Source organism: Lepidochelys olivacea (assembly GCF_965140295.1).
Source record: "Lepidochelys olivacea isolate rLepOli2 genome assembly, chromosome: 2".
In the NCBI taxonomy this organism is placed as follows: domain Eukaryota; kingdom Metazoa; phylum Chordata; order Testudines; family Cheloniidae; genus Lepidochelys; species Lepidochelys olivacea.
Window position 1 is genome coordinate 5407821 of NC_140412.1, and position 11810 is coordinate 5419630.

An 11810-nucleotide genomic window follows, 5' to 3' on the forward strand; every position below is an offset into this window, starting at 1 on the left:
AACAAAAATTACTACACGATCCCAGGATGGGGGACCAAACCCTGAGCCCACCTGAACCCCGCCACCCTGGGCGAGGGGGGCCAAAGCCCGAGCCCCATCACTCTGGGCCCAGGCGGGGAGGCCTATAACCTGATCTCCGTCACCCAGGGCTGAAGCCGAAGCCTGAGCCTGAGCCCCGCTGCCCAGGGCTGAAATCCTCGGGCTTCAGCTCCAGCCCTGGGCAGTAGGATTGGGCTTTGGCCCCGGGCCCCAGCAAGTCTAACACCAGCCCTGGTGACCCCATTAAAATGGGGTCCCGACCCACTTTGGGGTCCCAACCCACAGTCTGAGTACCCCTGTGCTAAAGGAATGGCGGGACACACTATACCTCAGACTTTGACAAGCAGGTGGGAGACGAGACTCGGCAACGGTGCTGTTGGGAACAACCCAGCACTGTGAGTGAGATTCCTTCAGTCCCTGGAATTCATCAGTGGTGCTGCTCCGGCTGGAAGGTGACACTTGGGGAGGATAGAGAGGGAAAAACTAATTCCCAGAGGCCTTCCACCCACCTGCAGTCAAAATCCAGCAAGGGTAAAGTCAGATACAGGGAAATTCCCCATGGATGCCAACATATGCCACATAGACTCCAGCCAGGAAAACTCCCACACACGTTACACACCCCCGGCTGACTTGATGTCCTGCTCTATGAGACATCCCAAACCAGTAAAACTGCTGCCTGCGGAAGGTATATAACCTGCCTTGGAGCACCTGCCCAGCCTATGCAGGTGGAGAGGAGTCGACAAAGATGAAGGCTTTTCTTGTCGCCCTGCTGGCTGCAGCCCTGTGTGCGGAGCAAGGTGAGACTCCAGTGATTCTCCTAGGTTAGACAGAGGTTACACAAAGGCTGGGAAGCAGCTCAGGAATGGTGGATTTCAGAGAGTTATTGCAGCCTTCATGGTATCGATGCCACACTGCTGTTGCAAACTTCTGCTGGGGTACAGAAAAGGGCAACAAAAATGACGAGGGATAGGGAACAGCTTCCGTATGAGAAGAGATTAATAAGATTGGGGCTTTTCAGCTTGGAAAAGAGGTGACAAAGGGGGGATATGATTGAGGTCTATAAAATCATGACTGGTGTGGAGAAAATAAATGAGGAAGTATTATTTACTCCTTCTCACAACACAAGAATTAGGGGTCACCCAATGAAATTAATAGGCAGCAGGTTTAAAACAAACAAAAAGAAGTACTTCTTCACACAACACACAGTCAAACTGTGGAAATCCTTGCCAGAGGATGTTGTGAAGGCCAAGACACTAACAGGGTTCAAAAGGGAACTAGGTAAGTTCATGGAGGATAGGTCCATCAATGACTATTAGCCAAGATGGGCAGGGACGGTGTCCCTAGCCTCTGTTTGTCAGAAGCTGGGAATGGGCGACAGGGGATGGATAACTTGATGATTACCTGTTCTGTTCATTCCCTCTGGGGCACCTGGCACAGGACACAGTCAGAAGACAGGATATTGGGCTAGATGGACCTTTGCTCTGATCCAGTAGGGCCGTTCTTATGTTCTTATGTTATGTTCTTATGTTTTCCGTGTGTTTACTTTGGGCCTTTGATAGCACTTCATATACTGTTGCTTTCCCCATTGGTCATGCCTCGTCTGTGCTTTTGCTCTGTGGTTTGTTTGTTGGGTGCGGATGTCACAAGGCCATAACCGTGAAAGGAACATAACAAGAAAATGGAACAGTAAACCACAACTTTGCATAGATCTCAGGGGCCTGAAAGGACTGTTAACTCATTGTTTGAACCTGATTAGGTTTCATGCATGTGTCAAGTTGAGGATGTCCCTTTAACTTAGGCCTTGTTTACACTGGCACTTTCCAGCGCTGCAAGTTTCTCGCTCAGGGGTGTGAAAAAACACCCCCCTGAGTGCAGCAAGTTTCAGCGCTGTGAAGCGCCCGTGTAGACAGTGCCCCAGCGCTGGGAGCTATGCCCCTCGTGTCGCGGCCGTGCTTGAACGTTGCCAGTGAAGACGTGCCCTAAGCCACTAAAGAGTTCACTTATCTCGTCACAGGCAGGGCTGGATTTACCATTTGGCTAATAAGGCTATAGCCTTAGGTCCTCCTATTTTTAGGCCCTTACTGGTCAGGCAGGGGGCGTGGCCGCGGCCGGGTGAGGGGGAGCTTGCTCACATAGCCCTGCCAGAGTGCTCCTGCCAGCAGGAAAGGCAAAGCAGCCCCCTGCGGCTTAGAAGGAGACCAGCCTGCAGCCAGCTGCCTGCCAGCTGCATCTCCCCACGCTGCAGGAACACACTGCAGGGATCTGGTTAACACTGCTGACCGGACACTAAAAATCTGGTGACCACGGGAACCTGTGCCAGCCGTGGGTGTAGTTTAAGCAGGCATTTCCCCCTCCCCCACCCCCGGCCCCGCATCCCGATTTCTCCAGAGCTCTGCTTAGCTGTCGGGGAGGGAAGAGGCTCCCTCTGTCCCTCTCCTCTGCTGAGGCTGGCAGGCAGCTCCAGGACGCTGCCTCCCTGGGTCCTCATGCCTGTCACCGTATACATAGGCCTTCCCCTCCCATGAGCCTTAGACCCTGCATAACCTTAATATGGCCCTGGTCACAGGCACTGTAGGTTTGTGATCATCTTCTGTAGCTCGTACACGTATTGCTACATGACTTCTCGGATGTCAACTGTGAACCTTATTCCCACCCCTAGCCCTTTGCTAGACACCAGAATAAACAACAGCAATACCCAGCTCTTAGCGCTTCTGATCAAACGGCTTTACAAAAGAGGTCGGTCCCTTTATTGCCATTTTAAACATTGAGAAACTGAGGCACAGAAAGTCAAAAAGCGATTGAGACAGAGGCACCTAATTAGCTCTCACTCCACGCCAGTCTTTTCCCCAAATCAAAATCCCACTCCTAACTTCCCGAGCCCTCTCCCAATGCCCAAACAGACAGGTGGGCCTAGGAGACCACGAAGGTTGGGCTATTTCAGACCTGGGCAGGGTGAGGAGTCCAAAGAAGGGGACCCTCATGCAGAATGCTCAGCCTAAAGTCCCCTCCTCCTTATATTAATGTAGTCAAGCTCAGCTGCACTGCATGGCAGAGTGGGGAGCAAGCTGGGGGGTCTCAGATAAGAAGGTCTCAGGCCATTTAGGGCTTTGTTGGTCAAAACCAATAGTTTAAACTTCACCTGGAAAGCAACAGGCAGCTAGTGCATATCCCGGAGCACTGGGCGCTTGCCCTCTGGCTGAGATATTCTATTTATCAGACAGGATCTCTCAATTGGTACTGGCTTTGGCTTCCAAATGGATTTAAAGGTGTCGTATTACATAGAGCACATTGCACTAGTCCAGGCTGGAGCCGACAAAGGCATGAATCCCAGTAGCAAGGTCCCACATCTAAAGTGAAAAGGTCACAGCCTCCTGACACAGATGGAAAAGAGCAACCTCAAGCACGGATGCTATTTGATCATCTAGAAGCGGCTGGGAGTCCAGCCAAGACCCCAAGCTGTGGCTCTGGTGACCAATGTTGGTCATACACCCTCAGTCAGAGGGGCTGATCTAAGGCCTGCAGGTCTTTCTCCAAAGCACCATCATCTCCTCAGATTGCTCAGGACTGAGCTTCAGATCCAGTTTGCTCAGTGCATGCTTGATTTAGTTGGGGATTGGTCCTGCTTTGAGCAGGAGGTTGGACTAGATGACCTCCTGAGGTCCCTTCCAACCCTGATATTCTATGATTCTATGCCCCAATTCCACCCGGGCACCGGGAAGGCATTTGACTATAGTCTCCAGATCAGAGGAGAGAGAGAGAGATGAAACTGGGCATTATCCGCCTGCTGAAAACCCTGCAGCCCATCTCTCCTCACAATCTCATCTACTGGCGTGATCTACCCATTGAATGAAAGGGGTGGCAAAGCAGAGACGTGCCAGCTGTACCCCCACATGAGAGAGCCATCAGGGAAGGGAGGGTAATTGCCCAACAATAATCTCTGTGTTCTCTCTCTGAAAGGACCAAAGCCCCTGATGTCCAGTCCCGCCCACTCCTGACAGGGACCATAACAATGCCATTAATACCTCACAAAGCCAGCTATGGGAAGCAGCAGATGGTCCGACCAGTGTCAGCCTGGGCATCTGTCCATCACCAGGAGAAAGTCCCAGGACAGGACAGGGCAACTGCACCTATGTTTCCTGTCCATGGTCTAACAAGGGCACCCACTTTTAGGTTTCTGGCTCCCCAGCCTTCCCCTTTCCTGGGCAGAGACCTGGATGATTAGGGGACTGGAACACATGAGTCATGAGTTATGAGGAGAGGCTGAGGGAGCTGGGATTGTTTAGCCTGCAGAAGAGAAGAATGAGGGGGGATTTGATAGCTGCTTTCAACTACCTGAAAGGGGGTTCCAAAGAGGATGGCTCTAGACTGTTCTCAATGGTAGCAGATGACAGAACGAGGAGTAATGGTCTCAAGTTGCAGTGGGGGAGGTTTAGATTGGATATTAGGAAAAACTTTTTCACTAAGAGGGTGGTGAAACACTGGAATGCGTTACCTAGGGAGGTGGTAGAATCTCCTTCCTTAGAGGTTTTTAAGGTCAGGCTTGACAAAGCCCTGGCTGGGATGATTTAACTGGGAATTGGTCCTGCTTTGAGCAGGGGGTTGGACTAGATGACCTTCTGGGGTCCCTTCCAACCCTGATATTCTATGGTTCTATGGTTCTATGGTCTCTCTCCCTCCTGACTGGGTGTTTTCCAGGCTATACAGTTCCCTGTCTACACAAGGAACTCACCAGCAAGTCAGACTGCCCAAGCAGGCCTGCTTTGCGTGTCTCCTCAGAGGCTATAAATAGCACAATTGCCCATAGGTGTAAGATACCACACAGCCTTTCTAAGCAAGCACATTTATTCTTAAGAAGACAGCGCTACGGAGAAAACATATTAAAACAATGAAGGAACCTAGATGCATGCTAATAAGCTTACCAGAGATCTCCCCAGCTCCCACATGGACTGTCTTTCAAACCCGGGGCGGGTTCTGTGGTTACAAGTTCATAACAGCTGTTAGCTCAGAACAAGGACCCCCCCATCTAAGTTCTCTCTAAGCTGTATGGCCATGTGGCCACACAGGTGCACAGCCACAGGGGTCTGGATTAGAGAGGAGAGTGGCACCTCTCCCCTGGCCCCAGCCCTAGAGCTGCTGTGGCTGGGGTGGAGAGGCGCCTCTCCCTGGGCCCCAGACCCCGAGCTGCTGCGGTCGGGGAGGAGAGGTGCCTCTCCTGTGGCCCCAGCCCTGGAGCTGCTGGACTGGGGAGAGATACCTCTACACTGGCCCCAGGCTGCTGTGGTGAGAGAGGGATGTGTGGGGTCCTTTCTCCCCACCAGCAGCCCTGAGGCAGCTTGCACCCAACCCCTCATCCAATGCCCCACCCCAGAGCCTGCATCCGCAGCCAGAGCCCTCACCCCCCCTCACTCCAACCCTCTGCCCTAGCCCTGATCCCCACCATGGATCTGTAAGTCACTCATTTATACATTTGGGGTCTTTGATCTGCGGAGATTATGAATGGGACATCAGCCAGACAATGGGCCACTTCTCAGGACAAAGCTTCGAGAGGGCTGAGTCTTTGCATAACCGGAGGGGGTAATTTGCGTTCACTTCCCCCTAGGTATTGCCTAGGAACTTAACTTAACTTTGTTAGGCACATTGTTTAAAATAGTCCTTTGAAGTCCTTCCCCAAGGTTCACACTGGCCCTAGAGACGTTACAGAGAACTGCACTATACAATATAAACTTTGCATTTTTAAGACACTGGACTCCAAAAATACTTAAACTTAATTTAGTAAGGTTTGTTCAGGATATTGCAGGAAATTGCCAAATCTGTCACAAGCCATACCCAGGCTGAAGAAAAACAGAGGCATCTAGATCAATAGCTTTCAAGCTCTGGTTCGCAGACCTCTGGGGGTCCGCAGTCTATGTTAAGGGGTCTGCGAAAGGCTGTCGTTACCATAGAACAGTGGTTTTCAACCTGTGGCCTGCGAACCCCTGGGAGTCTTCAGACTGTGCCTAAGATTTCGAAAGGGGTCCGCACCTCCGTTTGAAATATTGTAGGGAGCCGCAATTGAAAAAAAGGTTGAAAACGACTGAGCTAGGTCCTCTGAGAATGAAGCATCTGCTGCTACCGCATTCTCAGCCATGTCATGTGCTCCTTTTGCAGGTCACTCGTTCATGTGCTACACATGCCAAGGGGAGACGTCTAACAAGTACTGTATGAAGATATCTATGTGCGCAAAAGAAGACAAATATTGTGTGACAATCAAGGATGTTATAGACGCTGGTATGTTTTGGAATCATCCAGCGTCATAATGTATTGTAGTGGTGTCTAGGGGCCCCAGGCAGGGATTGGGGCTTTCTTGTGCTGGTTGCTATTCAGACATTCCATTAAAGGACTGACCCCAAGAGCTCAAGATCTAGGTAATGAGTAGATGCAACAGGTAGATGAGACAGACAGACTGGGGTGGGCAGAGGGCAAGGTAAGAGGAAAGGATGGAGTTTTCAAAAGCACCTAAGTGACTTAGGAGCACAGGTCTCACTGACTTTCAATCCCATCCACGGTGAGCCTATTATACCCTAAACAGAGGTCTCTGCTCACCTCTTGCCTAGCTTTAGAACTACCAGGCCAGATCCTGAGCAGGAGTAACTTGGGGTTTCTCCACTGAAGTCGAGAGAACTCTGCAGATTATACCAGCCGAGGCTCTGGCCCACCATATCAAAGGTAAAGGAGGACTTGTGGCACCTTAGAGACTCACAAATTTATTTGAGCATAAGCTTTCGTGAGCTACAGCTTATGCTCAAATAAATTGATTAGTCTCTAAGGTGCCACAAGTCCTCCTTTTCTTTTTGCGGATACAGACTAACACGGCTGCTCCTCTGAAACCTGTCGTATCAGAGGTATTTCTAAGGCTCGAGTCAACATGGTGTCTAAGAGACATCCGAATCAGTTTATGTAGTATTAAGCACAGCATTATTTAACCTTCCTCTCTTAGGCCACTCTTCCAAGTTGTTGTGGCTTTTCCCCCTCATCTTCTTCTGGAAGGATAAATAAACGATCACTGAACAGCAAATTGCTGAGCAGCAGGAAACTTCACACCACCAAGAGGCAGCCTCCATGGGACAGGATGCTCCCAGAATCTCACTAAGACACACTAACGGGTGGGAGAGCCCAGTGCTGGCTTGGAGGGTTTGGCGTCTGGTGAGTGATTGGGATGAAGCCAGTGCAGGCAATACCATACATCCTGCAGGTCAGTGGGCAGTACCATGCCATCCTGCCTTGTCATGCCCCCCATGCTGGCTGTAGTCCTGCACTGGTCCCATTAGGATTTCCCCTATGGAAATGTGACCCTATGATCCTACAGGAATACTGGGGAAGAATTCCTGTTCCCCATACCAGTGAATGTGCCATGCCATGTCAGAGGGCATTACTGTATCATAGGATTTTGATCAGCTGAATTTCTTGCTCACACATGCACTGCTTGGGCATGCACAGGGCACTCACCAAACTCTCAAATTTTCATCCTACCATGCAGTGGGCTCAACCTAAAATCTGGACTGGATTCTCTATGGGCCAGTCTATTTCTTGGATGTTCCATCTCTCTGGGTTCTTATATGGTCCCTATCACCATAGTGCCTGTCTGGGTCAGGAATCGAAAGGGCATGTTAGAGGCCACTACCTAGCGGTCTTTAAATACTAAGAGCTGTAAAATGAACACCATAGCCTGAGTCTAACCATTATCTAAAAGCAACAATGACCTCTGGTTCCTGCATTTCCTGGTTTATAAAGACTGACTGGGTTAACGGCCTAGTTGGTCATTAATTGTAAAGAAATTCTGCCCTGTTGGTCATTATTGCATAGCCACTTTGGTCTATTATCTCCTTGGAACTGAATGTAGTCAGAACTCAAGGAAACTTTCAGCAACAATTTCTCTCTTTGTTTCCTTTTCCAGGGTCAGGTTACGAATCCAAATACCGCATCTCCAAGATGTGCTCTCCTGAGTGTCCAAAAATGCAAGGCAAAACAGCTGCTAAAGTGTTTTGCTGTGATAAACTATTGTGCAATGTGAATGGAACCAGCAGCATAGAAACCAGCCACTTGATGATTTCCATGGGGATCCTGGCTAACTTCATCTACATCTTCAGATCTGGACTGTGATGGGCCAGGAAAAGAGGACTTTATGCCCTGAAGAACCTGCTCAGGCCCCACTGAGACACCAAAAGCCTACTCTGTGCAAACCTTTCCTTTGGGCTAACACTTCCCCCATGCTCTAAGTGTCACTTCGGACCCCCTTAGCAAATATCATCTCTATCACTTTTCACACCACAGTTCTTGTCTCTGCCACTGGGTCCAGAGCCACAGCTCTCAGATCCCAAGCACCACCTTACATATCTGTGGTTCTGAAGACCTGGAAATATCAACTGAACAATTCTGTAACCTATGGATACATCCGACCAGATGATGTACAAAGTACTTATACAGGTCCTGATCCGGGAAAGCACTTAACGCATGTGCTTAAATTGTAATGAACTCCTTGCACATGTTAAGAAAGGAGCAGTGAGTAGGAGTGGAGAGGCGATTTTACCTCCATAGACAGCATGGGAGAGACTGATACTGGAATACTGTGTCCAGTTCTACTGTCCACATTTGTAAAAGGACGCTGAGAAATTGGAGAGGTATGTAAAGAAGAGCCATAAAAATTATATGAGGGCTAGAAAAAATGCCTGCCAGTGAAACACTTAAAGGACTCAATCCATTTAATTTATCAAAAAGAAGGTGAAGAGGGAAGGTTTTTATTTACTGCATGGAAAGTTCCCTCACAGTTGTTTAGTCCATCCCAATAAACTGTCCTGTATTTGGCTTTTCTGACTGCTTGGAAGCACTGCCATAAGAATAAGGATCTGGTGGGCTCTCCAAGGAGCAGTCAGGAAAAGGGCTGATGTGCTCAGTACGGCATCAGCTTCGGTGTATCTTAGGTGGGTGTCTGAAGCATGGATTTGTGACTAAGGCTACGTTTACATTAGGAGCTAGCAGTGTGATTTCCTTGGTTGGGTACATATTCACGCTAGCCAGAGAGCTAGCATGAGTATAAATAGCAGCAGAGCCTTGGTAGCATGGGGAGAAGCTGGGAGGTTCTGGGAGGATGATGGCCTGTTTTGTCCATTCCCTTTGGGGCCCCATCTGGCGTTGGCCACTGTCGGAAGACAGGATACTGGGCTAGATAGACCATTGGTCTGACCCCTTAGGTCATTCTTATGCAGGGCCAGAGGAAGGGAGGGATAGCTCAGTGGTTTGAGCATTGGCCTGCTAAACCCAGGATTGTGAGTTCAATCCTTGAGGGGGCCATTTGGGATCTGGGGCAAAAAATTGGGGATTGGTCCTGCCTTGAGCAAGGGGTAGGACTAGATGACCTCCTGAGGTCCCTTCCAACACTGGTATTCTATGAAGCATGGCTGAGCTGTGCTGTGTACAAAGTGGCCTGAACCCTGTGGGTATGTGCTTGGCATGGTTCAGCTGTGCCCCAGCTGCCCATGCTATTGCAGCTGCCCAGTTGGCTGTTTATACTCACACTCACTTGTTGAGAGCTAGAACAAGGGCATGAGCATGGGGATCACACCCCTACATAGGGGCGGACTTTTAGTTTTCCCCGGGGGTGCTCCACCCCCAGTCCGCCCTGAGACCCCACCCTGACTCCGCCTCTTCCCGTCCCCGCTCCACCTCCTCCCCAAGGCCCCTGCCTTGCTCCGCCTCTTCTTGTCCCCACTCCACCCCCTCCCCGAGACCCCCGCCCACCCACCACTCAGTACTCTCTGTCCTCCCCCAAGCCCTTCCCTGAGCCGCCAAACTGCTGTGACCCATGGGTGCTAAGCACCCTTTTTTTTCCTGTGGGTCCTCCAGGCCCAGAGCACCCACGGAGTTGACACCTCTGCACCTCTAGCTGGTAGCCTAAGGCACATGCTTGTGAGTCAGCAGGGCTCTATTTCCAGGCCTGTCACAGATTTGCTTTGTAATCCTGGATCAATCATGGCCCCTCTCTGTGCCTCAGTTTCCCCATCTGTAAATCTAGGACAATGAACTGGGGCTTCAATCCATTGTTATTTGCCATGTGATTGGAGATCCTCTAAGGAAGATTCCACAGACCAGGACAAGGTTATGAGAAGGAGGAAGATGGGCATCTTACTGTATTTAAAAGGAAATAAATCAGGAAAGGTTGTGTGCCTTTTAGGCCACCACGTACATTCTGCAGCCAAGGAATTTACCTCTGAATCCATCCTGCTCTCTGCAGAACTGTGCTCCAAAATCTGAGCTTCCATTTTAACCACGGGTAAAACTTTCCTGAGCACCTCATTTAGGAGCCTAAGTCCTATTTTCAGAAGTGTCTTAAACACCAAAGAGTCTTGTCTATGCAAGAAACCTGACCAGAAGAGCTGTTCCAGAATCGCTCCCCCTGTGGCCATTCTGCCCTGGAATAGAGGTGACTTTATTCCAGAATAATTACTCTGCTTACAAAGCAGGGCTATGCAGAGAGGTGCCAAAGAGATTCCCATTGATTTCAGTGCCCAGCTGCATCTTTAGGTGTCTAAACACCTTTGAAAATCTGGTCGTAAGTGCTTAAGTCACTGTTGAAAATACAGTTTAGGTTCCTCACTCATTTGGGCACTTTGGGGAAAAAAAATGACCTCAAACTGCTGGTCACTGTGGCCGCAAAGAAAACCTGTTTCAATCACTGTGATCCACAGAGCAGTGCAAATAACCACAAAACACCTGCCTACATGTATGTAGCCATGTCAGAACAGGGAATATTTCCATGTCACTGCAAATTTATTTCTAATACTAAGTCAATCACTAAATGCTGGATATGTAATTAACCCCCCCCCCACCCAAATTAATCCTTTAAAGCAATACTTTATATTTCCCCCCAGACTTATCTGGAAAACAAAATGTAACCCTTCTCCAGATTCCTGGATTCCATAGAATCATAGAATATCAGGGTTGGAAGGGACCTAATCTAGTCCAGCCCCCTGCTCAAAGCAGGACCAATCCCCAGCTAAATCATCCCAGCCAGGGCTTTGTCAAGCCTGACCTTGAAAACCTCGAAGGAAGGAGATTCCACCACCTCCCTAGGTAATGCATTCCAGTGCTTCACCACCCTCCTAGTGAAAAAGTTTTTCCTAATATCCAACCTAAACCTCCCGCACTGCAACTTGAGACCATTGCTTCTTGTTCTGTCATCTGCTACCATTGAGAACAGCCAAGCTCCATCCTCTTTGGAACCCTCTTTCAGGTAGTTGAAAGCAGCTATCAAATCCCCCCTCATTCTTCTCTTCTGCAGACTAAACAATCCCAGTTCCCTCAGCCTCTCCTCATAAGTCATGTGTTCCTGTCACCTAATAATTTTTGTTGCCCTCCGCTGGATGCTTTTCAATTTTTCCACATCCTTCTTTTAGTGTGGGGCCCAAAACTGGGCACAGTACTCCAGATGAGACCTCACCAATGTCGAATAGAGGGGAACGATCACGTCCCTTGATCTGCTGGCAATGCTCCTATTTATACAGCCCAAAATACTGTTAGCCTTCTTGGCAACAAGGGCACACTGTTGACTCATATCCAGCTTCTCGTCCACTGTAACCCCTAGGTCCTTTTCTGCAGAACTGCTGCCGAGCCATTCGGTCCCTAGTCTGTAACGGTGCATGGGATTCTTCCGTCTGCACTTGTCCTTGTTGAACCTCGTCAGATTTCTTTTGGCGCAATCCTTTAATTTGTCTAGGTCCCTCTGTATCCTATCCCTA

General features: G+C 49.5%; 1 protein-coding gene across 1 annotated transcript; it reads left to right on the forward strand.

The window, feature by feature from the left end:
- Positions 1 to 777: 777 nt before the first annotated feature.
- Positions 778 to 8242, forward strand: LOC311516970 (lymphocyte antigen 6E-like). The gene is made up of 3 exons (XM_084621404.1): positions 778 to 836; positions 6187 to 6306; positions 7979 to 8242. The coding sequence occupies exons 1-3, from the start codon at positions 785 to 787 to the stop codon at positions 8176 to 8178; spliced, it is 372 nt and encodes a 123-aa protein (XP_084477530.1). The 5' UTR covers positions 778 to 784; the 3' UTR covers positions 8179 to 8242.
- The last annotated feature ends 3568 nt before the right edge of the window (positions 8243 to 11810 follow it).

Bases quoted from the DNA above. Each gene is read 5' to 3' on its own strand.
- LOC311516970 (XM_084621404.1), top strand. From the start codon at position 785: ATGAAGGCTTTTCTTGTCGCCCTGCTGGCTGCAGCCCTGTGTGCGGAG. The intron at 837-6,186 runs GTGAGACTCCAG...CTCCTTTTGCAG, and splicing joins AGCCCTGTGTGCGGAGCAAG to GTCACTCGTTCATGTGCTAC. The intron at 6,307-7,978 runs GTATGTTTTGGA...TTCCAGGGTCAG, and splicing joins CAAGGATGTTATAGACGCTG to GTTACGAATCCAAATACCGC.